Source organism: Heloderma suspectum, chromosome 2 (assembly GCF_057233095.1).
Source record: "Heloderma suspectum isolate Gila_16-S chromosome 2, 16-S_ref, whole genome shotgun sequence".
In the NCBI taxonomy this organism is placed as follows: Eukaryota; Metazoa; Chordata; class Lepidosauria; order Squamata; family Helodermatidae; genus Heloderma; species Heloderma suspectum.
Window position 1 is genome coordinate 83,449,578 of NC_139459.1, and position 24,532 is coordinate 83,474,109.

General features: G+C 44.3%; 1 protein-coding gene across 4 annotated transcripts in view; it reads left to right on the plus strand.

Moving 5' to 3' along the window:
- Window positions 1-2,455: 2,455 nt before the first annotated feature.
- The window catches only part of SLC12A2 (solute carrier family 12 member 2), a 69,306-nt gene continuing 47,229 nt past the window's right edge, over window positions 2,456-24,532 (plus strand). For all 4 annotated transcript variants that reach the window (XR_014787723.1, XM_084833994.1, XM_084833995.1 and 1 more), the window contains exons 1-6: window positions 2,456-4,155; window positions 13,433-13,552; window positions 14,440-14,515; window positions 16,465-16,560; window positions 22,097-22,236; window positions 24,063-24,173. Coding sequence is in view for 3 of the 4 variants with exons in the window: in XM_084833994.1 (XP_084690120.1) it covers window positions 3,445-4,155; window positions 13,433-13,552; window positions 14,440-14,515; window positions 16,465-16,560; window positions 22,097-22,236; window positions 24,063-24,173 (1,254 nt within the window). In the remaining variant the exon portion in view is untranslated. The remainder of the gene's footprint in view (window positions 4,156-13,432; window positions 13,553-14,439; window positions 14,516-16,464; window positions 16,561-22,096; window positions 22,237-24,062; window positions 24,174-24,532) is intronic.

Here is a 24,532-nt window from a genome sequence, read left to right on the forward strand (position 1 = left end):
AGTTTGCGCTTCTTGAGATGAAGCCGTTAACCATCCAGGGCATCTCCTGCACTAAATGACCTTTATTCCATTTTTAAATAGATCGCAGATAATGAGCTTTCAAATTACCCCGCTTGTGTTCCCCTTGAGTTCCTCTGTGAAAAAGGAAAAGCTGCAAGAAGAGGAGCTATACCAATGAAACATATGGAAGACTCAGATAAGGGGGGAAAGGAGGGGGAAAGAGGAGGGGGAAAAGGAAGCACATGGAAAGGGAGTCCATTGTGATCCTGCATTTAAAATGGAAGCAGAAAGCCCTGTTTTAAATGAGGGATTTTAGGCTGGTGTAGAGATGCTCAAGGTTGCAATTAAACTCAAAAACAGTTTAAAAGCAGGTTGAATCAAAACATGGTGACTCACAAACTGGACATCTCAGAACATTCGTGACAGTTCAACATGTCATGTTGACATGTTTTTCCATCAATGGAAAAAGTCAACTCACATCCATTTCAACGTGAGAAAAAGTCATATAAATTGGAGCAAATTCAAAATTGTGCGGTCTTCTGGATTTCATTTCCCTCTTTATGAGGCAGTTGTTTTAGTTAAATTTAAACGTGTTTATTATGTACATAGATTTAAAACCAACTCATAGTATAACCTCTGTATAGATGTGCTTTTGTAAACACTTCTGTTCCTGCACTTTAGCCCTGAACCGGAAAGGCATGTCAGGAATGGCACGAAGCTGGTAAATCATGGCATAGGAGATTCTGTGACAACTTAATACCTTGGGATATACATATAGTACAATTCACAATAGCATTGGCACTGTCCTGTACCAAGACGATATGGGAATGAGCATGGGCTAAGTTCATGGAACTTGTGGAAGCTATGCTTCTCATCAGCACATCTGATTGTTGGGGGCGCGGAGCACACTTGTACAGACATGGTCTAAATATAAAGGGTGGGATAGAGGTAACAGGAGCTCTGAAGTGAACCTGAACAAATGCAAGAATGAATGCAAACCAACATGGGGAAGGGACTGGAGGACAGACATTATGAAAAGTTGGAAAGCCTATGGCAGCCTTCCTCAACTGGGTGACCTTGATTACAGCCATGGGATACTGGGAATTGGTAGTCCAGCACATTTGGAGGGCAGCAGGTTGAGGAAGGCTGACTTCTGGGAAAGCTGCTGGAGCCAAGAAAACAACTCCTTCCTTTCCCTGAAGGAAAGTGCATAGTGCTGCAGACTAGTTGTTTTCAAACGTTGTGCTTTCAAGGAATAATTTCCACATCACCTTGTCTACCGAGGGCATCTTCTAGGATGGCCTTTTAGTTCAACAAGGCATTTCCCAAGCCTGCATGGCCACACTGTTGCCCTGCATGCGAGTGTACCCTAAAACCTAGCCCCATGGCCACATACTGCAGGTAAGATCGGTACAAGTGGGCAAGCTGTTTTTCAGGGATTTTCAAGGCTGATCAGAATCAAGAGCCGCTGTGCTGACGTTTCCTTAGGTTTTAAATGTGTTATTTGTCTTGTTGACTGTACAGTGTTTTTAGTTTGGAGTAGTGTCTTAACTTTTTTTTTTTTACACGAGCCAAGTTGAGCATCCCAGGAGAGGATGGTTTCCTCCCCCCCCCCCCGCCCGTAAATGAAAAGTACTGATCTTCTCATTCATCTGACCCGATTAGCTTCCCCCCATTCACACAAACCACTATTCATCTAGCTGCAAACATTTCGCCCCTCCCAAAGCGCACCGCAGAAGCTGCAATAAACTCGCGGCCCGGCCTCTACTGGGAAGGAAGCCCCGCTCCGTCGGATGTAAACCGTGGCTAGGCTTGCTGCGGCGGCTTCAGTCGCGTCTGCTCAGTTCCTCGCGAGACTTCGCCCGCCCGTTGGTACGGCTCCGAAGGAGAGGTCTGGGTCCGAGAACTTCCATACCTCACCCGACGGCCCTGCACCCGCAGCAGGGGTGACTGGGCCTGCCCACCCGCGCTACGGGACGAGCGCCAGGCGTTGTCACCCGCCGTCCGGTGCGCGCCTGCAACCACCTCGCCCTGTGCGCGCGTGTCGCGAGGAGGCGGATGCGCCGGAGCGGCGCAGTTGACCCCTTCCTCCTCTCGCCTGCCTTCCTTCCTGAGCGCAGCCAGAAGGCGGCAGCGGGGCCGCGCCAGCTCGGCCGCCCCTGCGCAGAGAAGGGCGGGCTGCGCTCGGCATCTCTCTCCCGCGCCACCCACCGCGGTCCTTTCCGGAAAGGCCCTTTCAGCAGGCCTGGGTGGGTCGCCTCCTAGAGACAACTGGAAACAGGGCGAGAACAGCCCCGAGGCGCGCGCGAAGCAAACGAGACGAGCTCTCGCAGAAGCAGCAGCGCCTGCAGCCCAGCCGCTCCGCCTTCTCTGGGCCGGATCCCTCCCTGATCCGGCTGCTGCCCCCGCCTCCCGCGGCGGATGCTTTAAAGACCCATCCCCGAACCGCGCTGCTGCTGCTAGGCGATTGGCTGAGGCCGGCCCGCTCTCTTTCGCCGCCGCCGCCGCCGCTTGGCGCCGGCTTCCTCGGTGCGGAGGCGGCGCTGCTTGTATCCGTGCGTGTGCGCGGCGCAGGGTCAAGGAAGGGGGAGCGCCGCGGCTGGCTCGCGCTGCTCGGGCGCCTGGCATGAGCGCGGGGGGCGCCCGAACGGAGTAGGAGACACGCGCGCAACACATACATTGTTTGCCCCTGTAGCCGGTCCGCGGAAGGGAAGTGTAAGTGCGTGTCAAGCGCAAGGGCGGGATCCGCCGGCCACGCAGCCAACGGGCTTCTCCGCCACCCCTCTGCTTCGTGGCGTGCGAGCCGAGCCCCGCCGTGGCCTCCAAGGCGGGGAGGCGCGGACGCCGGCGCGGGCACCTCGGGCTTCCTCGTGGGGCGGGAGGCCGAAGGGTGGCGGCTCCCCGCGGAAGGCGCCGCGCGGGCTGGCCGTGCTCGAGTGAGGAGAGGGAGGAACTGGGGTGGGGTGTGCGGGATTAGCGGGGCGCCCCTCCGTTGGGGCGAGGAGGCCGGCTGAGTGGCGGGGGGCGGCAGGCTCCCTCAGCCGCGCGCCCTTTTCCTTCTCTCCCTCGGGGGGCGGCGGCGGCGGCCGTCCAGGGGCTGCGCTTCTCGCTGCGGGCGAAGGACGCGGCAGACTCCAGAGCGGCCGCGCTGCTGCCGCCGCCGCCGCTAGCAAGAGCATCATCATCACCTGGCGCGGCGGCGGCTGCCAGGGCAGGGGCGGAGGGAAAGAGAAGGGCGGGGCGGGGCGGTTGCCTGCCCGCTCGCCCGCATGGGAGGCGCGGCGTGTTGCGTTGTCTGTTGAGTGCGGCACAGCGCAGCCCGGCAGTGGCGGGGCGCCGCTTGGCAGTGTAAAGCGCTCCGAGCAGAAGCCGCTGGGCGGGAAGGGGCTCGCCGGGACGCGGCAGAAGCCGCTCATCCTCCGGCCCGCGCTGCGAGGAGGAGCCATGGAAGGGAAGCCCGCGCAGCAGCAGCCCCCTCACACGCCGCCTGCACCGCCGCGCTCCGGCTCTCCGAGGCTGAAAGCGGCGGGAGGAGTAGGAGCCGCCGCCGCAGCCGCCGCTGAGGAAGCGCCTCGTTTGCCGGCCAGTGACGGGGATGCTCCCGCTGGCGCAGGCGGCTCTTCGGCGGAGCCCGGCCCCGGGCTGGCTCCCGTCTCGGCAGCCGCCGGGGACGGGCTGTGTCGGCCGTTGGGTCCCACGCCGAGCCAGAGCCGCTTCCAGGTGGACCTAGTGGCGGAAAACTCTGGCCGGGCGGCCGCGGGCGAGCAGGCGAGGCCGGCGGAAGCGCCCCCTAAAGCCGCCGAGGATGGGTCTGGCAAAGGCAGCGAGGAAGCCAAAAGCCGGTTCCGGGTGAACTTTGTGGACCCCTCAGCCGGGGACGACAGCTCAGGCGAGCCCGGCGGGGGCTCGGAGGGCTGCAACGTCAGTTTCCAGAACGGCGGCGACACAGTGCTGAGCGAGGGGAGCCTCCATTCCGGAGGGGGACACCATCACTACTACTACGACACCCATACCAACACCTACTACCTGCGCACCTTCGGCCACAACACCATCGATGCCGTGCCAAGGATAGACTATTACCGGCATACGGCCGCCGGTCTCGGGGAGAAGCTCCTCCGGCCCAGCCTCGCTGAGCTGCACGACGAGCTGGACAAGGTGAGTGATGGTGAGCTTGCTCCACTTTTTTCTCCAGGCAAAATTGTGCCTGTGTGCATGCGTGTCTGAGAGAAAAAGGTGTGCATATATATGCTGCAGGTGAGCTGCGAAGGAGATTGACTTTGGAGAAGTGGCAAGCATGCCAGAGCTTGGGTGACTGCTTTTCTGGTGCCCAGCAGAACTGCACAGGCATCGGTTGCAGAAATCCTAGAAACAGGGAAGTGAAAGGAACCCGTGAGATAATCTAAGCATTTGCCCCAAGACAGAGATGTTTGGCAGGCAGGTGTCAGCCCAGTCTTCATTATTGAATGTCCTACTTTCCCAGGATGTTTATTTTATTATGTGGTGCTCTGTGGAGTTGCAATCTGCTAGAATTAGTCACAAATACCTCTTTTTGATTAAAAAAAAAATGTCTTACACCAGTGGGTATCTGGCTGTGCATGGACAAAGGGGCAACAAACTTGCGATGCTGTGCTGGTGGTATAGAACTAGATAAACACTGTCATGCCTTATGGACTGCCAAACTAGATTAGGTTTAACTAGAAAAGTTAAGCTTAAATCGGTATACTTCACACATTCTTTCCACACAAACTTGATGTTCTCAGATACACATTAAAATACTATCTCTCATCTTCCCACCTTCCTTGCGTTATCTATGTTCCCTGTTGTCTCAGGTATGTGTGCATGGAACATGCGCTTATAAATCGGCAAAAGTCATTTGAGCACTTGCAGCTGAACATCTGCAGACATAGAAAACTATGTTTTCTGTTAGATCTCATAAAAATAATAACTGCAAGGAAGATGGCTGTTTATATGTTCAGATTCCTCCCCCCCCCTTTCTTTTATCCACTTTCAGTCAGGAACTTTTCATGTGGAGTCAGCTAGCTGCTAGGGGGAACACAGGGCAAGCCTGCAAGGAAGGCCCCAACTCTTTGATGTGGGGAACAATAAAAGGTCACCTTGAGATAGGCCAAAGGAAATCCATTTGGCTCTGCTTTATAACAAGCATCCATGCTTCATCAGACCCCACCCACTCACCTTATCTGTGTACTGAGATTATTTAGTGACATGAAGCTGTTTGCCATATCACCAGGAGGAATCCAACTTCCATTTGTTGTGTTTAGTCTATCATGAAGGCAGTTCTTGACTGTTTGCATGTTGCTTTTCTTCGTGAATTGCTGTACTCTGCATAAACTTACTTGTGTGTTTGCTGTGTCACGTGTAGACAACAGGCTTCCCTGGGCCTGCTCAAATTCATAACATACCCTGTCTGTAGAGGAGACCTAGGAATCTTGTTTTAGGAGCTTGGTCTTCTGAATACCTTTTTAATATAATGGGATTATTTCTCTACTATATGTTAGTGAAAATGCTGTTAACTGGAGTACAAAACATTACATGTTGCTTTGAGATCTCACCCTTTGCAATAACCTCAGGAATTATTTTTATCTTATTCTTAAGTACCTATATCAGTGTTCTTATTGCTTTTCTACCACGTCTTGGAATCTTAATAGCTGCCTATGTTAAATTATACTACTCACAACATTATAGGCAATAGTAGTCTGTCTTTGTTTTAGAAAGGCTTTGCTACTGACTAACACATAAGATGGTTGAATGTAAATTCTGCTATCTTAATCTCCTGGCTTTTAATTGTAGATTGGAATTAAATACCCTCTTCGTTTGTCTCATGTGACAAAAAGAACAAAACTTAGACAGCTTTGGCTTTAAGTTTCTCAATTACATTTGGGTCTAAAATATCTTTGAGAGTTATATTTCATTAGGAAATTAAGCAATATGTTTTGCACACGTTGATATACAAGTGGAAGGTGTTTTTTGTTTGTTTTTGTTTTGAGGTTTTCAGACCTCTCTCTTTTAAAAAAACATTCCCTCACATGGTAGATGTGGTTAATAGATTTGAAAGAAGCATTTGTTTATTAATAAGCTTCTATTCACTAAATCCCTATCATTCATTTTCATTTAAATGGAAGTACTGTTATCTACTATATATATCTACATGTAGGTACATGGTGGCATCAGTCTTTAAAATAGGACTCCTGTTCCTTAGAGGAAGATACATATTCATCTGTCACCTGTAAGTAGTTTCCTATATTGTGGCGAAAACTCCACAAAGAGAAGATGATGGTGTTTCTGATCTCAGTAATGGGTTCAGATTTTTTTTAAAGGTAGAATTGCATATTCAGATATGCTGTTGGAAACTCTTCCTGTATAATAGGATGACTTAATATAAAGGTTAGATAGTTAAGGGAATTCCTGTATGAACTTAAGGAAACAAGCTAAATCTGTTGTTCCTACCTGAGTTCAGAACCTCAAGTTTTAAACATCTGTACTTGAAACAGAAAATAGTTTGTTTTTGGCAGGTGCAATGTCCAACCTCTCAAGTTGCAGCAAATGGACAATACTACTACATTTGTACATTCTGTATGCAGGCAGGATCTAGCGGTTGCCTCAGTCTTGTTTTCTGCCTTGACTGAAGTACATAACATCAACTTAGCCTGGCATTTGGTTGGTAGGCAACAACTGGCTGTAGATAAGTAAAGATAATGATAAAAAATATGCAGCATATTGGGGTGCTGCAACACAGAATTCTAGTGCTGGTGTTTACTATAAAAGTCTCCTTACCACCACCAGAATCACTGGAAAGCATTAGAAGGTGGGACCCTCAACAAAGGTATCCTTTCACACCTTTGACAATTTCATAGCTGTGTCTGCTCTGTCTTAATTCTTTAAGCAAGAACACCATTAGCTTAAGTGTCTTGTGTACCACTAGATTAGTACCATCTTTCTAGCCTTAGCAGATTGCCTTTTCAAGCTACTAATAAATATGGGATAACTCGAGTTTAGCTGTTTATCATCAGTTTGTATCACACCCAAACAACACTTTGTGAGGTCTTTGAAAACTGACACATAAGGTATTTGCAAGAAGCCACACAGAACAGATTAAGAGAGCTCTTGATTCAGTGGCCATTCTAACCTTCTCCATGTTCTTTGCTGCCTTTTCTACTTTTTCCATGGAGTGGAGAGTTTTGTTCATTTTTATCCCAGTTTTCTGTTAAAACTATAACCCAAAGTGGCTTACAACAAAAAGAAAATACAATATAATAAGCAACAATAAAACTGGATCATTAAAACAGAACAATGTAGTAAGATGTGAGTAGTAAAACATTAGTGAACATGTCAAAGAAGATTGGCTTTACATTCATCGCAATAGTGATATCTTCAAGGGAAGTGTAGATTTTGCCTACCCTCTACTCCCAACTATGTCTCAAGTTGAACTTGATTTACTTGCTTCCATTGAATTCAGTGATATTCACTGAGAACTGATCCCACTTTTTATGTATGTAGCTCTGCTAGAGTTCATTTTCTTGGTCACACAGTAGGGTGCGGCCATGAGACAACCTGATATATATATAGAATCAGTCCTATCTACCCTAAAGCTATGAGAGTCATTCCAGATAATAGAGCTGTGCATGGACCCCCATATCCGACTTGGAAGCCGATTTGTGGCTTCCGAGGTGGGCCGATTCGGCTTGGGCTGATTCGGGGGGTCTCTGACCTGACTCGGCCCCAAAGCTGGATTTGGATGGCCGAATCCCGTTTTGGGGGCCCTGACGCCCCTGTGCAAACCCCCAGCTCCTTCCCTGGGCTGCCTCCACTGTCTCCTCTGCTGCTGCTGCCTCCTCCGCTGCCAGCTCGAAGTTGCCACTTTAAAAATGACAACTGCCTGAAACGAGCCGGTGCACATCCAGGGCTCAGGAGCTGGCGACAGTGGTGGTGGCAGCAGCAGCGATGATGATGGGCAGCTCAGGTGAGGAGCAGGAGGTGGCGGCACAGCTGGGCCAGGGTGCTGATGCGCCGAAGTGTTTGGAGAGTCCCCAACCCACTTTGGGTCGCTTCGTGCCCCCTCTGCATCGCTGTGGAAGGGGCCTGAAGCGGCCTGCTTCGATTCAGGCCAAAGCAGTGCACAGCCCTACCAGAGAATAACTCTGCCATGTCAGGAGAGAAACAGTAGCACACTGCTACCATGCGGAAATGAGATACTGCAACTCTTTGGTGGGGAACTGTTGTTTCTTCAATTGTCAAGAGGGGAGGGGCCGTAGTTCAGTGGTAGAGCACATGCTTTTCTTACAGAAGTTCCCAAGTTCAATCCCTGGAATGTCCAGATATGGGTCAGAAAGACCCCTGGCTGAAACCCTGGAGAGCTGCCACAAATCACTGTGTAGACAGTACTGAAGTAGATGGACAAATAGTCTGACTGAATATAAGGCCATTTCCATTGTTCCTGTTGTGGGATCACTTGGCCTGCCATTCCCAGCTTTTATGGGCACCTGAGATAGCCTTGCAATTAAGCAGGTGCAATTTGACATTTGGGCTGCTCACCTAGGGACAACTGCTACTAGGTGGCAAACTGCATGACTATAAAAGCTTAATGTAAACAGGACTTTATGTTTTTCAGTAGCTAATTCCAGTCAACTTGTGCAATCAGATTGGACCGATCGTTCATGGTACATACAATAAAACTTAAGCTACTTTTGCATTGAGCAAAGGGTATTAGTGAAACTCTCTCCTCTACTTAATATGAATGTTATGGCCACACCTTTGCATCTGAAACTATTGTTGGGTTTGGAGTAATATCATGAATCATTTTAGGGCTCAAACAGAAGTTAAACAGTCAATCATAAGGACTGAATTGTTGGTTAAAGCAAAGTGTAGTGACGTCTCTGTTTTTGCAAATGTTTGTTGTTGGCATCATTAGGCTGCTAAGAAACATGGTAGAAATAAGTTTAATGTTCAACTAAAGAGGGTTCTACCCTTAAAGGTGGCCAAAAATAATTTTAAATACATTAAGAGTAGTTTTGTTGTAGAGAGGGTTCTCAGAAGTATTTTCTGCACTCTGTCTCTAAGTTGCCTTCAAAAGACTATTTCTGTAAATAGGCTGAAAGAGAGAGATATTTACTTATGTACTTGGGTGATAAGGGATTTAGTTCACAGAAAATGGATAGCAATAATCTGGCAAACAGAAATATGGGAATTAATCAAGAGCCATGAGCCAAACTACATTTTTCTATGTTGCCAACAGATCTCATGATGGTCTTTTTAGGTGGCACCTCACCACTACCCCAAACCTCTATGCCTGGTCAGATTGAGAGCAGTGATTACACCCCTTCTTCCCACCCTTCATAGCATATAAGTCCTAAACCAGAAGACACCATGTTTATAAATGCAAAATCCCCTTGATTCCAGGATTCAAACCCTGGGGCATGAATTGCTGAATCGAGGATATTGAGTTCAGATAAATTAATGGTATCTGCTAATTTACATGTGGTGATGGAGATGCTGACAGTGGAAGAAGTTGGGTTCAAGTCCAACTTCAGAGCTCACTGGCTTGGATCCAGACTTAGTCATGGTTAGAGTAGACTCATTTAAATCAATGGGACTTAAGTTAACTGTGTTAGTCATAGCTAAATTAGGTCTCATCGACTTCAGTGGATTTACTCTAAACATGACTAAACCTGTATCCAAGTCACTGTGTGTGGTGTGTTTCTAGAAGGGGGAGTATCTTCTGAACAGATCCATACCTCCTATCAGGGGTGGAAAGGAATGATGATATGAGTTAGACATGCAACATTTTTATTTAGGCAAATAAAATATATGTTCATTAAAAGGACTAATTTAAAGACACTTTTTTGAAAAAGTGAATGTAATTAGAAAAATAGCTTGCCCAAGGATTGGAAGCTGTTCTTCATTTGTGAAAGTGTGCTGCTATGTAGGATGTTTTATCAGTATTTAAACAAATGAAGTGATTGCCTTGAGATTAGGAGATCTGGCATAGACTCATTCACATGATTTCTCCCCTCCACTAATGTATTTGTGAATGGTGTTAGTGGGATGGCTGAATGCCAACTCCCCTTGTAAAGGAGAGATCCTAGATGTCTCTTTAGCAGAGGGACAGGGAAAGAATACTCTAGGGTGCTTGTTAGCACAGCAGACTTCTTAAATAGCACTAAAATATGAGATGTTTTCTAAAGAACGTAAATTGTAAGACAAAGGGAATAAGACTATCTCAAAGCTGACAGATTTAGAAAGTGGCAGTCTCTGAGTACTTTCTATGTCAACTTCCATCATCTCCCTTCCTTTATCTTATCATGTAAAAGAACTTTGAAAGGGGTGTGTGTGTTGCTATTTAACCCTTTATAGCTCTCAGAGTAACCTTCCCCACTACTTATCTTCCCAAAGGTAAATCGTAGCTGCTTTACTTGATTAAAGAAAGACATTGGGGGAGAGAGATTGTAGAACTACATGTAATCTGTGGTTCTGCTGGTGAGGAGGGATTTTTTCAATATGAGAGTGGGAGAAAAAATGGTTAATCTACACTTAGAATGGCTGTGTTACTTTGCGGAATAAATGCGAACAAGGCTGCAGAACTACGTGCAAATGTGGTGTTTTTGAGGATTATTGTAAGGTCATGAGCTACAATGTTAACTTGATGGCTCATAAAATCTTACTCAAATGACTTGATAAGAGTGCTAAGCTTTCTAGTAACTGATAGTTGAAAGTAACCAGTGGGAAGTCTGTTCAAGGGAATATATAACTAAAGAAATTCTAGCTAATGAAGTCTTGAGCACAACCCTCACCCCTAAACAAGGTGCTTGCTTGGAAAAGAAGGTCCCTAAAATGATTGTCCCTGGGTAAGTGGGAGTGCAAGTTTGTACTAGCGTACTTAAAGCTAAAAAGTACAACTTAAAGAAAATGTACTATTTTAGCAGCACTAACAGCTCAATAGAACCTAATAGTCTTTTTCAGAAAAGAATGAATGGCTTAGTTGACCAATGTGTTTTCCCTTATTAGCCATGATTCTTTGAAACTAGCATGTGCATATGGTACCTGTTCAAGGGCTACATGCTGTCAAGGGAATGCTCTCCCCCACCGCCAGCCCCAGGCCTGGCTTTTTTCACAGTAGTTAGAAGACTTCTGTTTCTGGTAGAAGAGAAGATCCATTTATTCACTTGTGCTTTCTTCTTGTTTTGGTGTACTGAATGGACTCAAAACGTTTTGTGGCAGGAGAGATTATTTCAGTATGATTCTTACTTGATTTTATAATAGAGGTGTGCATGAACTCCATAGAAGAGCTGTGATTAGACAAGGAGAACTTGGATGTGGCCAGTCTTACCTCTTTATATTAAATAATTAGCAATTTAGCATTTTAATGTTCCAAGCATTCAATTTACAGCAACACTGTAAATTATTTTACAGAATTATTACACAAATCAGAGTTATTACCCCTAAAAGGCAGATGTGGATAACTTGCACTCCTAGCCACTATGCTGACAACACTTTAAATATCCATAACAGAGCAAGGTATTTTGATTCATTACATGTCACTGATTATTCATATTCTACATAAAAAATCTAATGGAAGAGTATCAATGGTTACCTTTGATAGTTTTATATGCTATTTGTTGTGTGGGAGACAACCCATCCCCCCAAATCATTCCTACTAAAATGTTCTGTAAATGTAATAATAAAGAAAAAACATAGGGTTGGATCCAGATCTAGTAGGTCTACTCAAACTATAACTAAACTTGGATCCAACCCATTATCTCTAACTTATAAGTTAGGAAAGTAGAAACCAGAAATGTAGTAACTATGTTACGCCATTTTTAACATGATTAGGGCACAATCCTATGGAGATAGTTGGCTGCCTCCAAACTCTGAGTCTGCCGACTGTCCAGTGCAGGATGGGCGGAGCATGGAGGGGATCTTCTCCATGCTGCAGCCGCCCTGCATTTGTGATTAGACACCCGATTTTGACTGTCTAGCCAGGACGCCTCAGAATGGGGAGGTGAGAGGGTGAGGCTAGATGGCACATAGGAAGTGTCGTAACTGTGCTTCTGCTTTCCCTCCCCACCCCTAGAACGCCCCTTTTTTGGCAACTCTGCGCTGCTTTTGTGGGCATGGAGCAAGGGACAAACACTGCTGCCTACGAGGCAGGGGAGGGGAGTCGGTTTTCTGGGAACTCACCTTGGAGCACTGGCTCTGAGGTCAGTTCCCAGAAAACTAAAAATCCTGTGGCCATCTAGACACTTTCCAGAGGCCATAGGATCTTAAGAGTCTATAATGCTGACATGATCTTGACTGAATGTAAAAACTGCTCTTATGCCCACTAATTGCATACAAGATAGATTTCTACACGTACAATAAGAGTAATATGTCAGTGGTATAGTAGTATATCAGTTGTATAATCTTTGTGGAATTTTTCACACCCACAAATGTTCATAATGCCTCAAGTGTTTTCATTTTGAATACTATTAGCAAGCACCCAGTAACTTTTAAAGTATAAATATGGAGAAGTTGCTTGTCATACAAAGGTAATGCATACAGAATGCAATGTCATATTTTATTCAAGTTACACATAATACTTTGCTGATTTGATAGCTGATAATTCTCTTTGACTATGTGCACCCTATTGTTTTATAAAAACCAAATATTCAGGCCAGGACACTATGCTGAATTGCATATTTAGTCATAACCATGAAAGGTTTTCTACATTAACACATCAACAGTTGATTAAATTAGAATGCATTTTCTGTGCATGTCTACTCAGAAGTAAGCCCCAGCAATCTACTGTGAGGGAAATTAGCCATTTACCTTTATGGTAGGGCTCAGTGTGGCTGAAGTAAGTTTCCAGCCTGAATTGAAATTATGCCAGGCTGATTGGTTACTTTCATTAAAATGTGGTGATTGGAGTTATGACACATTTATTACTACTTTTTGCTAACCAGGCTTTAAATTTAACAACATGTGGAGAAAAACTAGGAGTACACTTTTCTCAGAGACCCTCTGATGGGATCCAGTGATTCTCAAAAGACAGCATTGCTTGTGGTTCATTTCACTTTTAGCCTCATATTAGAGCATTACTCCTCCAAATCTAGAGCCTGAAATACACAAGCAAAACTCAGTTTATATAAACCAGTGCTTTTGAAAAGCCTGCTACTGTGAAGTTTATCCTATGTGATTTTCCAATCTTTATAGTCTAGTGACAGCCTCATTTTAGCAACAGAATACCATTTCTGTTGCCAAGATTGTTTAACATACTTCTTAATGGTTCTGTTCCTCCAGGTTGTATGCATTGCTGAAACATAGGCAAGGTTCAGATAAGTGGCACTTCCTAGAAAATGTACTTAGGATTGCAGCTTTAAACAGACAGCCACTAAATATCACCCCCCCCACCGCCCCCCTTCTGATCATTACTGTGCTACAGGAACCATTTGAAGATGGATTTGCAAATGGAGATGAAGGAACGCCTACTGGAGAAGCCACCGCTGCTTACACTGCTGATAGTAAAGGGATTGTCAAGTTTGGTTGGATCAAAGGTGTATTGGTGAGTAGAGCTTTGGTACTTATTTACACATCTAAATGATTTTGCATTTCTCTTCTGGTCTGTTTTCTTAGAGCACAATCTTATACCGTTTTTCTTAAAGAGCAATCCTATGCTGTTCCACCCTATGCTCTGTCATCTGTTCCCTGCAGGGCAGAAGCGTGGTGGGAGGTGTGGCTTCCTGTATTTTTCTTCCATCTATGCCTCCCATTGCCAGCAATGGGAGAAAATATTTAGACCAACTTGTACAAAAAAAGCTACCTTGTGGGGACAAAATTACCTGTCTTTGGAAGGAATATTGGCATGTCAGTATTGTATTATGTTTATGACTACATAAAAAACCCATTTGCATCCACCTTAAATAGTTGGAGTCACCTTCTTGCTTTCTGGTTTCCAGTTACAAGTGTATCAACTACCTTTTTCCTACAGAGAATAAAAATGTCCTCCCATACCTTTAGAATATTTGCGGTGGTACCCTGTATTTAGACAGAGAGGAATGTAGTTCTTATAATATCATGGCTTCCATAAGTGTATTTTTTAAAATGGTCCATTAAAGCAGGCCTGTACAACTTTTAACCATCAAGTCAGATGAACCACACAGGCTATGTATGGTGGCCCAGGAAGAGCTTGATAAAGCCCCTACTTCAGCTATCAACCTAGCACTGAAATAATTGAGGCATGTAAGGAATTTGGCATGTTCACTGTGCTCTGTTTGACCTGGGTGTGTCACAGGCTGTGCAGATCTGCTGAAAAGAGTAGTTTAAAACTTGAGGTGCTTGCAAACTTCTGAAGCTGATCCTGTGAACTTGATTTTTAAAAATCCTATTGTAGGGTATGATTATTCAAAAAACCCCAGCATCGTGTGAACATTCCTTTCTCTGGTGTTATAGGTACGATGTATGCTGAATATCTGGGGTGTGATGCTCTTCATTAGACTGTCCTGGATTGTAGGACATGCTGGCATAGGTAAGTGTGCCTCAGAATATAACATTTATTGATTATTTATTTTATTCAAATATTTATATACCACCCCTCTTCAAATCACAGGGTAGTGTACAAAATGCTTTAAAGCAACAATGTAAAAAATAGAACAATTAAAAAAACAAAGAATCTACCAAGCTAGGTATACAAATCAGCAAATACCGAGGTATACAGATAATTTTTCAACTGGTGCCTAAACGCCAGCAAGGACGGTCCTGTCACACTGCAGGGAGAAAATGCATTAATCACTGTGACCCGACTATTCCTATTCAAGAATGGCCATAACTGGTGTACCAGCTGAAACTGGTAAAAGCCACTCCCAATCACTGCACCCACCTGAGCCTCCAGTGAGAAGGGTGGTTCAAGGAGTACCCTCAGGTAACAAACCTGACCCCATCCAGAACAGGTAGCCTACCAAATTCCATGACACAGGAACTGCCCACAAACGGTGTCCTCATCTTGTCAGGATCCAGGCTCAGCTTATCCACTCCGCCACTGGTTCTAGAAAATGATCCACTCCACCACTGGTTCCAGAAAGTGATCGAGGACCTAACTGAGATGTCACAAAGAGTCATCAGCATACTGATGGTGCCATGCCCCAAATCTCCTAATGGCTGGTCCTGGTGGCATCATATAGATCTTAAACAGCATTGTGGCATGATAGTGCCCTGTGGCACTTCGCAACACAAATGCCAAGCAGCCAACATATAGACCAAGTTCAGATGACACACCATGGCTCATCGTGAGTTATTTAACCCATGACAAGCCACAGCACTCACAGGCACCATGTTGCATATGCAACTCTCACTTGGGGGTTGTAATGTTGAGCGAAACTGGTGAATGTGGGTTATATGAGGGTTAAACAACCCTCACATAAACCTAAAACTGACCATGCGTTATGTGAGCGTTGTTCAACCCCCACATAACTTACATTCGCATGACATAACAACCCCTGAGTGGGGGGTTAAGTCACAGGGCCTAGATCTTCAGCAGTTGTCCAAGTTCAGTAGTACACAGAGATGTGGGCACTGTATTTCAGTGGTTCCACTCCTACCTGAAGTTCTGGAGTTAGGGAGTTGGACTGGGTGGCTGTGGGGCTGGTTGCACAACATGACAGTCCAATGCTGGTCATTTAACCCCATGTGGGGGTTGTATATTCAAAATGCCAGCCACGCACACGCCACAGCCTCACCATGGGTTAAATAACCAATGTTAGGCTGTCGTGTCATGCGAACAGCCCCACAGCCACCCAGTGCAACTCTCTGACAACAGCCCTGCAGGTAGGAGCGGAACCACTGCAATGTAGTTCCTCCATCTCTTGTGTACTACTTAACCTGGACTACTGTTAAAGACCTAGGCGCTGTGACTTAATAACAACTGAGGGGAATCTGAATGGTAAAAATTGAGTACCACATGACATTTTCAACATGGAAACACACCTGTCTGTCACTTCCACTAAGAGGTTCAGTGCTTCTTGCATATTTTTCCAGAGCAAGATTATTCCTCGTTTTATTATTTCAATTGTAGAAACTGATAAGGAGGTGGTACATACTTGAAGGATTAGTCCTGTGGTAGATTCACAAAGCATTATGTGGGCAGCAAGCAATTTTTTCCTGTTCTTTGTTAGAAATTAACAACTACTGTGGTGTTAGGAATTAGCAACTACTGTGGTAAAATATACTGTTTATCTGAAAAAAGTACAGGATCCGTGCTGAACATGTTTGCTTTCATGTTTGCTGTAACCAGGTAATTCCTTGCAGATCTGTATTACATACGTTCTAAAACAAGCTTGTGCATGCCTTGGGTTTAAGACAGTTTTTGTTACTTTGATATAATGAAACCAGCAGTTAGCGTTTGCATAATATTGTTTAACATTCATTTTAGGAAAATTATAATTGCTATAAATAATCATAGGAATAATCTTCTCCTTACAGGACTTGCGGTCTTAGTCATTGCAATGGCCACAGTTGTAACTACTATCACAGGCTTGTCTACATCAGCAATAGCTACCAATGGCTTTGTAAGAGGAGGTAAAATGAACTTCAATACTTCTATGCTTAGTAATCTCCAAATACAGCAAATGCATACAATTTTTCATGATATGGCGATTCATTATGCATCTGTATCAAAGTTTTATTGTGAAAGCAGCACATCATCAGTGGCATGGTGTTTAAAAAAATTAATTGACTTGGTGCAACTGTATTTGTAAGTTGCCAACCCCCATTGTACTTGAAAGTAGTGAGGTTCTGGAGATGGAAGGTGGGTTGTGTGTGATCTTAAATAAGTGTGGGAGGAAACCCCCACAGCAGAAGTATTCTGACTTGGATAAAATAATTTGCCTTCAGACAAATGGTGAGCTAGGTACATCAGTTGTAGAGAGTACGTAGAGCCTCCAAAGTACTCACAAGATAAGAGACAACAATGCGACCCTAACTCAATTTATTGAGAAGAAAATCACATCAGTTTCAATTGGATTTTCTTTCACCTAATTATGCTTAGGGTTGTAGCCCACATGAATACAACTGTTTTGAAAATTTCAGAAGTCTAGACTGGCCTCTCAAGAGGCTAATTGCAGTTTCATTTTTAAATAGTTGTATGGATATGTGATTGACTTAGCCACAAGAAGCCTTGTTAATAGGCTCATTGCTACCTAGAGTCAGTATGCTCTGTTGATACAACATGTTAGGTCTAACTGATGCAGTTGGACATTTGGCTAGGGGTTAGTTTTCCACATAAACTAGAGCTAGTACGGTTAGGTTCCATATAGGGTATTAATAAATAGAAGATTTGAGCATATGCATTATTTATTTATTTTAATTATTTACAATATTTATGTACTGCTCCATATCTAGAACAGATTTTGGAGTGGTGAACATAAAAAATAACACAGTAAAAGAGTAAAATGATTAAAACCGCACATTAAAATTTTGTTGTTGTTGTTCAGTCGTTCAGTCGTGTCCGACTCTTCGTGACCCCATGGACCATAGCACGCCAGGCCTTCCTGTCCTGTGCTCTCTCCCAGAGTGTGCTCAAGTTCATATTCATTGCATCGGTGATGCTATCTAGCCATCTCATCCTCTGCCGTCCCCTTCTCCTTTTGCCTTCAGTCTTTACCAGCATCAGGGTCTTTTCCAGAGAGTTTTCTCTTCGCATTAGGTGGCCAAAATATTTGAGCTTCAGCTTCAGTATCTGTCCTTCCAATGAGCAGTCAGGGTTGATTTCCTTTAGGATTGACTGATTTGACCTCCTTGCAGTCCAGGGCACTCGTAAGAGTCTTCTCCAGCACCACAGTTCGAAAGCATCAATTCTTTGGCGCTCAGCCTTCCTCATAGTCCAGCTCTCACAGCCATACATTACTACTGGGAAAACCATAGCTTTGATTAGACGGACCTTTGTCGGCAAGGTGATGTCTCTGCTTCTTACTATGCTGTCTAGGTTGGCCATAGCTTTCCTCCCAAGGAGCAAGCGTCTTTTAATTTCATGGCTACAGTCACCGTCTGCGGTGATCTTGGAGCCCAAGAAAGTAAAATCTGTCACTGCTTCCATTTCTTCCCCTTCTATATGCCAGGAAGTGATGGGGCCAGATGCCATGATCTTCGTTTTTTTAATGTTGAGTTTCAAACCAGCTTTTGCACTCTCCTCTTTCACCCTCAACAAGAGGCTCTTGAGATCCTCTTCGCTTTCTGCCATTAGGGTGGTATCGTCTGCATATCGGAGGTTGTTGATAATTCTCCCGGCAATCTTAATTCCAACCTGTGATTCATCCAACCTGGCGTTTCTCATGATGTACTCTGCAAATCAGTTAAATAAGCAGAGTGACAATATCGTACTCCTTTCCCAATTTTGAACCACTCGGTTGTTCCATGTCTGGTTCTTACTGTTGCTTCTTGACCCTCGTACAGGTTTCTCAGGAGACAGGTAAGGTGGTCTGGTACTCCCATCACTTTAAGGATTTGCCACAGTTTGTTGTGATCCACACAATCAAAGGCTTTAGTGTAGTCAATGAAGCAGAAATAGACGTTTTTCTGGAATTCTCTTGCTTTCTCCATGATGCAGCGAACGTTGGCGATTTGATCTCTAGTTCCTCTGCCTCTTCGAAACCCAGCTTGTACTTCCGGTAGTTCTCGGTTCGCATACTGCTGAAGCCTAGCTTGTAGGATTTGGAGCATCACCTTGCTGGCATGTGAAATGAGCGCAATTGTGCAGTAGTTTGAACACTCTTTGGCATTGCCCTTCTTTGGAATTGGAATGTAAACTGACCTTTTCCATTCTTGCGGCCATTGTTGAGTGTTCCACATTTGTTGGCATATTGAATGCGTCACTTTAACAGCATCATCTTTTAGGATCTTAAATAGGTCAGCTGGAATACTGTCATCTCCGCTAGCTTTGTTGTTACTAATGCTTCCTAAGGCCCACTTGACTTCACTCTCGAGGATGTCCGGCTCAAGTTCAGTGACCGCACTATCATGGCTGTGTGGGACATTCAGATCTTTCCTGTATAGTTCTTCTGTGTATTCTTTCCACCTCTTCTTAATCTCATCTGCTTCTGTTAGGTCCCTGCCTTCTTTGTCCTTTATCATTCCCGTCTTTGCACAAAGCGTTCCCTTGAGATCTCCAATTTTCTTGAAGAGATCTCTAGTCTTTCCCATTCTGTTCTTTTCCTCGATTTCTTTGCATTGTTCATTTAAGAAGGCCTTCTTGTCTCTCCTTGCTATCCTCTGGAACTCTGCATTCAGTTGGATATATCTTCCTCTTTCTCCCTTGCTTTTCGCTTCCCTTCTTTCTTCAGCTACTTGTAAAGCCTCATCAGACAGCCACTTTGCTTTCTTGCATTCCTTTTTCTTTGGGATGGATTGAGTTGCTGCCTCCTGAACAATGTTACGGACCTCCGTCCATAGTTCCTCAGGCACTCTGTCTATCAGGTCTAATCCCTGAAATCTATTCCTCACCTCCACTGTATATTCATAAGGGATATGATTGAGGTCATACCTGAATGGTTTAGTGGTTTTCCCTACGTTCTTCAATTTAAGCTGAAATTTTGCAACAAGAAGCTCATGATCTGAGCCACAGTCAGCTCCAGGTCTTGTTCTTACTGACTGTATAGAGCTTCTCCATCTTTGGCTGCAAAGGACATAATCAATCTGATTTTGATATTGACCATCTGGTGATGTCCATGTGTAGAGTCGCCTCTTGTGCTGTTGGAAAAGAGTGCTATGATCAGCCTGTTCTCCTGGCAAAACTCTATTAGCTTTTGTCCTGCTTCATTTTGTGCACCAAGGCCATGCCTGCCTGTTATCCCGGTGATTTCTTGACTTCCTACTTTAGCATTCCAATCCCCTATGATGAAGAGAACATCTTTTTTTGGTGTTAGTTCTAGAAGGTGTTGTAGGTCTTCATAGAACCGATCAACCTCAGCTTCTTCGGCCTCAGTGGTTGGGGCATAGACTTGAATTACTGTAATGTTGAATGGTTTGCCTTGGATTCGTACTGAGATCATTCTATCGTTTTTAAGATTGTACCCCAGTACTGCTTTTCCCACCCTTTTGTTGACTATGAGTGCTACTCCATTTCTTCTAAGGGATTCTTGCCCACAGTAGTAGATATGATGGTCACCTGAATTAAATTCGCCCATGCCTGTCCATTTTAGTTCACTGATTCCCAAGATGTCAATGTTCAATCTTGCCATCTCATGTTTGACCACCTCCAGCTTACCTTGATTCATTGATCTGACATTCCAGGTTCCTAAACAATATTGTTCTTTACAGCATTGGATTTTCTTTTCACCACCAGACACATCCACAGCTGAGTGTCCTTTTGACTTTGGCCCAGCCGCTTCACTCTTTCTGGCGCTACTTGGAAATACCCTCTGCTCTTCCCCAATAGCATATTGGACACCTTCCGACCTCAGGGGCTCATCTTCCGGCGTCATATCTTTTAGCCTTGTGATACGTTCCATGGGGTTTTCTTGGCAAGAATACTGGAGTGGGTTGCCATTTCCTTCTCCAGTGGACCACATTTTGTCAGAACTCTCTGCCATGACCTGTCGGTCTTGGGTGGCCCTGCACGGCATAGCTTATGGCTTCACTGAGTTACGCAAGCCCCTTCGCCACAACAAGGCGGTGATCCATGAAGGGGCCCCAGTAGTATATTGGGCATTATATCCTTTATTTATGTTTGGGAATGCCACTGAAGTAATTCCTGTGTCAAAAATGCCAAGTAAAAACTCTGAGAAAAGGGAAGATCATCAATACATTAATAGTTCGTGGTTCTCTTGGATTCAGTTCTGCTCCTAGATTCCCAGGCGATGGAATTTTGCTGGGGTGCACTTCAGAAGCTTCAGCTAGGTCCACAACAGTGCTGCAGATGTGGTGCTCCCTCCCTCAAAAGCTTCAAGTTAATTTAAGTCCAAAGTAGACATGATGTTAAATGTGGTTTTGGCCTTCATTTGCAAGTTTTTTAAAAATACAACTAGCATCCACTATTTCTTCCCAGTGCAAATGGCAGCTTCAGAGGCAGGATTTTCGTCAAGATTGTAATAAGGGAGGAAATCTGTTATAATTGTGTGGTTAGTTTTTAAGCAGCGGCAGTATTGCAACCGAAACGCTCCCCATGACCTGAGTTCGATCCCAGCGGAAGCCGGGTCTCAGGTAGCCTGCTCAGGTCGACTCAGCCTTCCATCCTTCCAAGGTCGGTAAAATGAGTACCCAGCTTGCTGGGGGAAAGGTAGTCACGACTGGGGAAGGCAATGGCAAACCACCCCACTATAGTCTGCCATGAAAACGCCAGCGAAAGCAGCATCCCTCTAGGGGTCAGTAATGACCCGGTGCTTGCACAGGAGGAGCCTTTCCTTTCTATTGTTTTCTATTGTATTTTAACTATGTTTGTTTTGGTAAATGCCCAAAGATCCTGTTTTATAGACATTTAGTAAATGAATGATGGATGAATGGAAAAGTGTTAATTTCCCCCTCCCCATTTGTTGCAATCCAAATAATTATCATCCTTATGGCTGCTATTTTCATCTTTTAAAAAAACCTTCATGTCAGTATAATTTGGCCCTTTAGTCTGACATTTTTAGGGACAATGTTTTTAGAAAGCTGTTGGAACTGTGGACATTGGTTTTTTTAAGTACTTCTGTAGGTGTACTAAATGTATTGTTTACTGTATTTGTTACCTGCCTCGTGGGAAAAGGCAGGCTAGAAACAGAATAAATGTTGTCTGAATATATAAAGAAACAGGTTTTTATGTCAGTAGACCAGAATAACATATTCCCTTTATTATGATAGGCACCTAAGTTTAAATTCAACACCCCACCCCAGAAAAGCAATGGGGAAAATATATTTGAGTGATTATTTTTATGAGCTCAAGCCCTGGAAGCTGGTACATGTGTAGTTCAAAACACCCTGATTACTAGAGAAGTCTGTCCTTGTAATAATAGCTAGGGACATGCATCTATTATTGTAGAACATAGGCTTCACTTGTGAGTATAAAAACATAATACATCATACATACCAAAGCTTGGTTACCCACAGTTTGAAAACTTGCTTAAATTCTCTTTTCTCTTTTCAGGGGGAGCATATTATCTAATTTCCAGAAGCCTTGGTCCAGAATTTGGTGGTGCAATTGGCTTGATATTTGCATTTGCTAATGCTGTTGCTGTAGCCATGTATGTAGTTGGTTTTGCAGAGACAGTTGTAGAACTGCTTAAGGTAAACTAATTGCTCTAACTTGTTCGTTGCTATCATTGTATTTCACAATCTGAATTTCACCATCTGTTTTCTACAGTACTTCTATGGGTAGAATAATCTATAAAATCTGTCAAATTTACCGCTGATATGTGATAGAAAATCTGTCTTGTTGAATGACCTGTTGTATTTAGAGGGACATGTAAATGACCTTGAATTTGGTGCTGTCAAAATAGTGCTTGACAGGCAAAATACTTGTAGGGACCAGCCTTAGATCAAATGATTGTGGCTTAGTTGCGCTTAACTTTAAAGGCAGTAGAAAGTAGAAGCAGGATCAAAGAACTATGAAACTAGTTTTATGAGCCTATGGAGGTCTAGGACTATTTTGTAACAGCTCTCCCCCCCGCCCCGGCTGCGTGGCAAACCATGAAAATGAGGGGAGGCATCAGGCATGGAACTCAGCTGTTCAAAGGGTGTGGGGAATAAAAAATGGCCCTAGGCTTGCATGAGTGCTTTTCATGAGCCTATGGTTCCTAGACAATAAAGTATTTAATTTTAAAATAAATTGATATTAAAAAAAAGTTTTGAGGTGAGTTGGACTAAAGAACATAGGGCCATAAACAGGGAGTCAGTCACTGGGCAAGATCTAATGGGGGCCTTCTATGCATGACCAGCCCCTACTGGTTTCGGTGCTCTCATGGCCTCCCCCAGAGCATTTCAGTGGTTGCCCCCAGAAGCACTACATTGCAGCCATCAGCAGTAGGGGCGGCACACGCTCTGGGGCTGGCCACACATGCACTGGAACTGGTGGGGCTGGTGCATGTAGAAGGCCCCTGTTGGATCCTGCCCAAACTAATAAAATTTGGCATTCCATTCTGGTTCAGGTTCATCAGTATGTCTTAATTCTCTGATTAAACAGTAAGGCTGTTGGACTTGGTTCTATGTCCCCTTCCTTCAAAGTTTCTTGCTTAGGCAATAACCGTAGTTTGCCATGATGTCTAAATTGGTAAGCTCTGTTTAGTGCTTGCCCTCTAAAGAGTTTGAAGTTGACTGCTGATTCTGGTTTAGAGAGCAAGTGCTAGTCATAGGCTTAAATCCAACATCCTCCTCCTCTCCTCTCCCCTGCAGCCCCCCTGCACTCCTTCCAGATCTGCTCTGGACAGTCCTCCGGAGGGTCCCCCAGCTGTTTTTGTTTTGCTGGCATATGGTCAGGTTTGAATACAACCCATAGGACAGTATCCAACGGTGTAATTCTGCAAACTCAACTAGTGCTAGTGGAGTTCTGACGAATCTTTCCATTGTGCAAACAGTTGTGCATTACACTTGTGCAAGCGATTGTGCAAGCCTAATGCACAGCCAGTTGTGCAACCGTACTTGAACAAACATAACTTTACTTGTATCCTCCTCTTGCGCATAGGTCAGAACTTCATTTCCGCTAGCGCAACATCATTTTTGCTAGCAGAATGACACATTTGGATACTACCCATAGTGTGCTGATTTGGATATCATGGCCAACTGAGGAGGAAATTTTGAGTGAGATGTTTGAATGAATGTAAACTCTAAAACAAACAACTGGTTAGCAACCAGTTCAAAATACATTGCAGATGTAAACATTTGACATTAATCTGTATGAAAGATAGCTCCTATAGAATGACTACAAAACCATATTGTCCAGGGCGCTCAATCATATTTGACCACTGATAGGGCAGAATGAACTTTAGTCTTCAAACATTCTTTCTACATTTTTCTTCCCTATCAGGAAAGAGAACACAATTTTAGCTTGTCCCAGGCTTGTAAAAAAGACATTGGCAACTCTGTCTCATTTTGTTTGTTTGTTTCTTTGTTTGTAGGAACATGACATACTTATGTTGGATCAAATGAATGACATCAGAATTATAGGAGCAATCACAATTGTTATTTTGTTGGGCATCTCTGTAGCAGGAATGGAATGGGAAGCTAAAGTAAGTAACGCTGATCTAAAACATCGAATGTTCTGAAAGAATGAACATCTGAAAAAATCTGTGAAGCAATTTAAGCAAACGTTGAAGGAACTTACATTGGCATTAATAGTCAGACTTCTGGCCGTGGAACGTTCTTTCAATAACTGGACTTAAGGTCATGATATAGCTGCTATGTGGAGTATGTTTGAAATTGTCTCAGTGAACATTTTTTAGGAATTCTACAAATATCTGATTCTTTTGGCCCTGGAGCAAACTATCACATACTTGTTGATAAGTGTCCTGAACAAGTTTGTGAATAATTTTTAAGGATGTGTGACAAAAAAGGAGGCCACGTACAATTAAACCAGTTGATACAAATT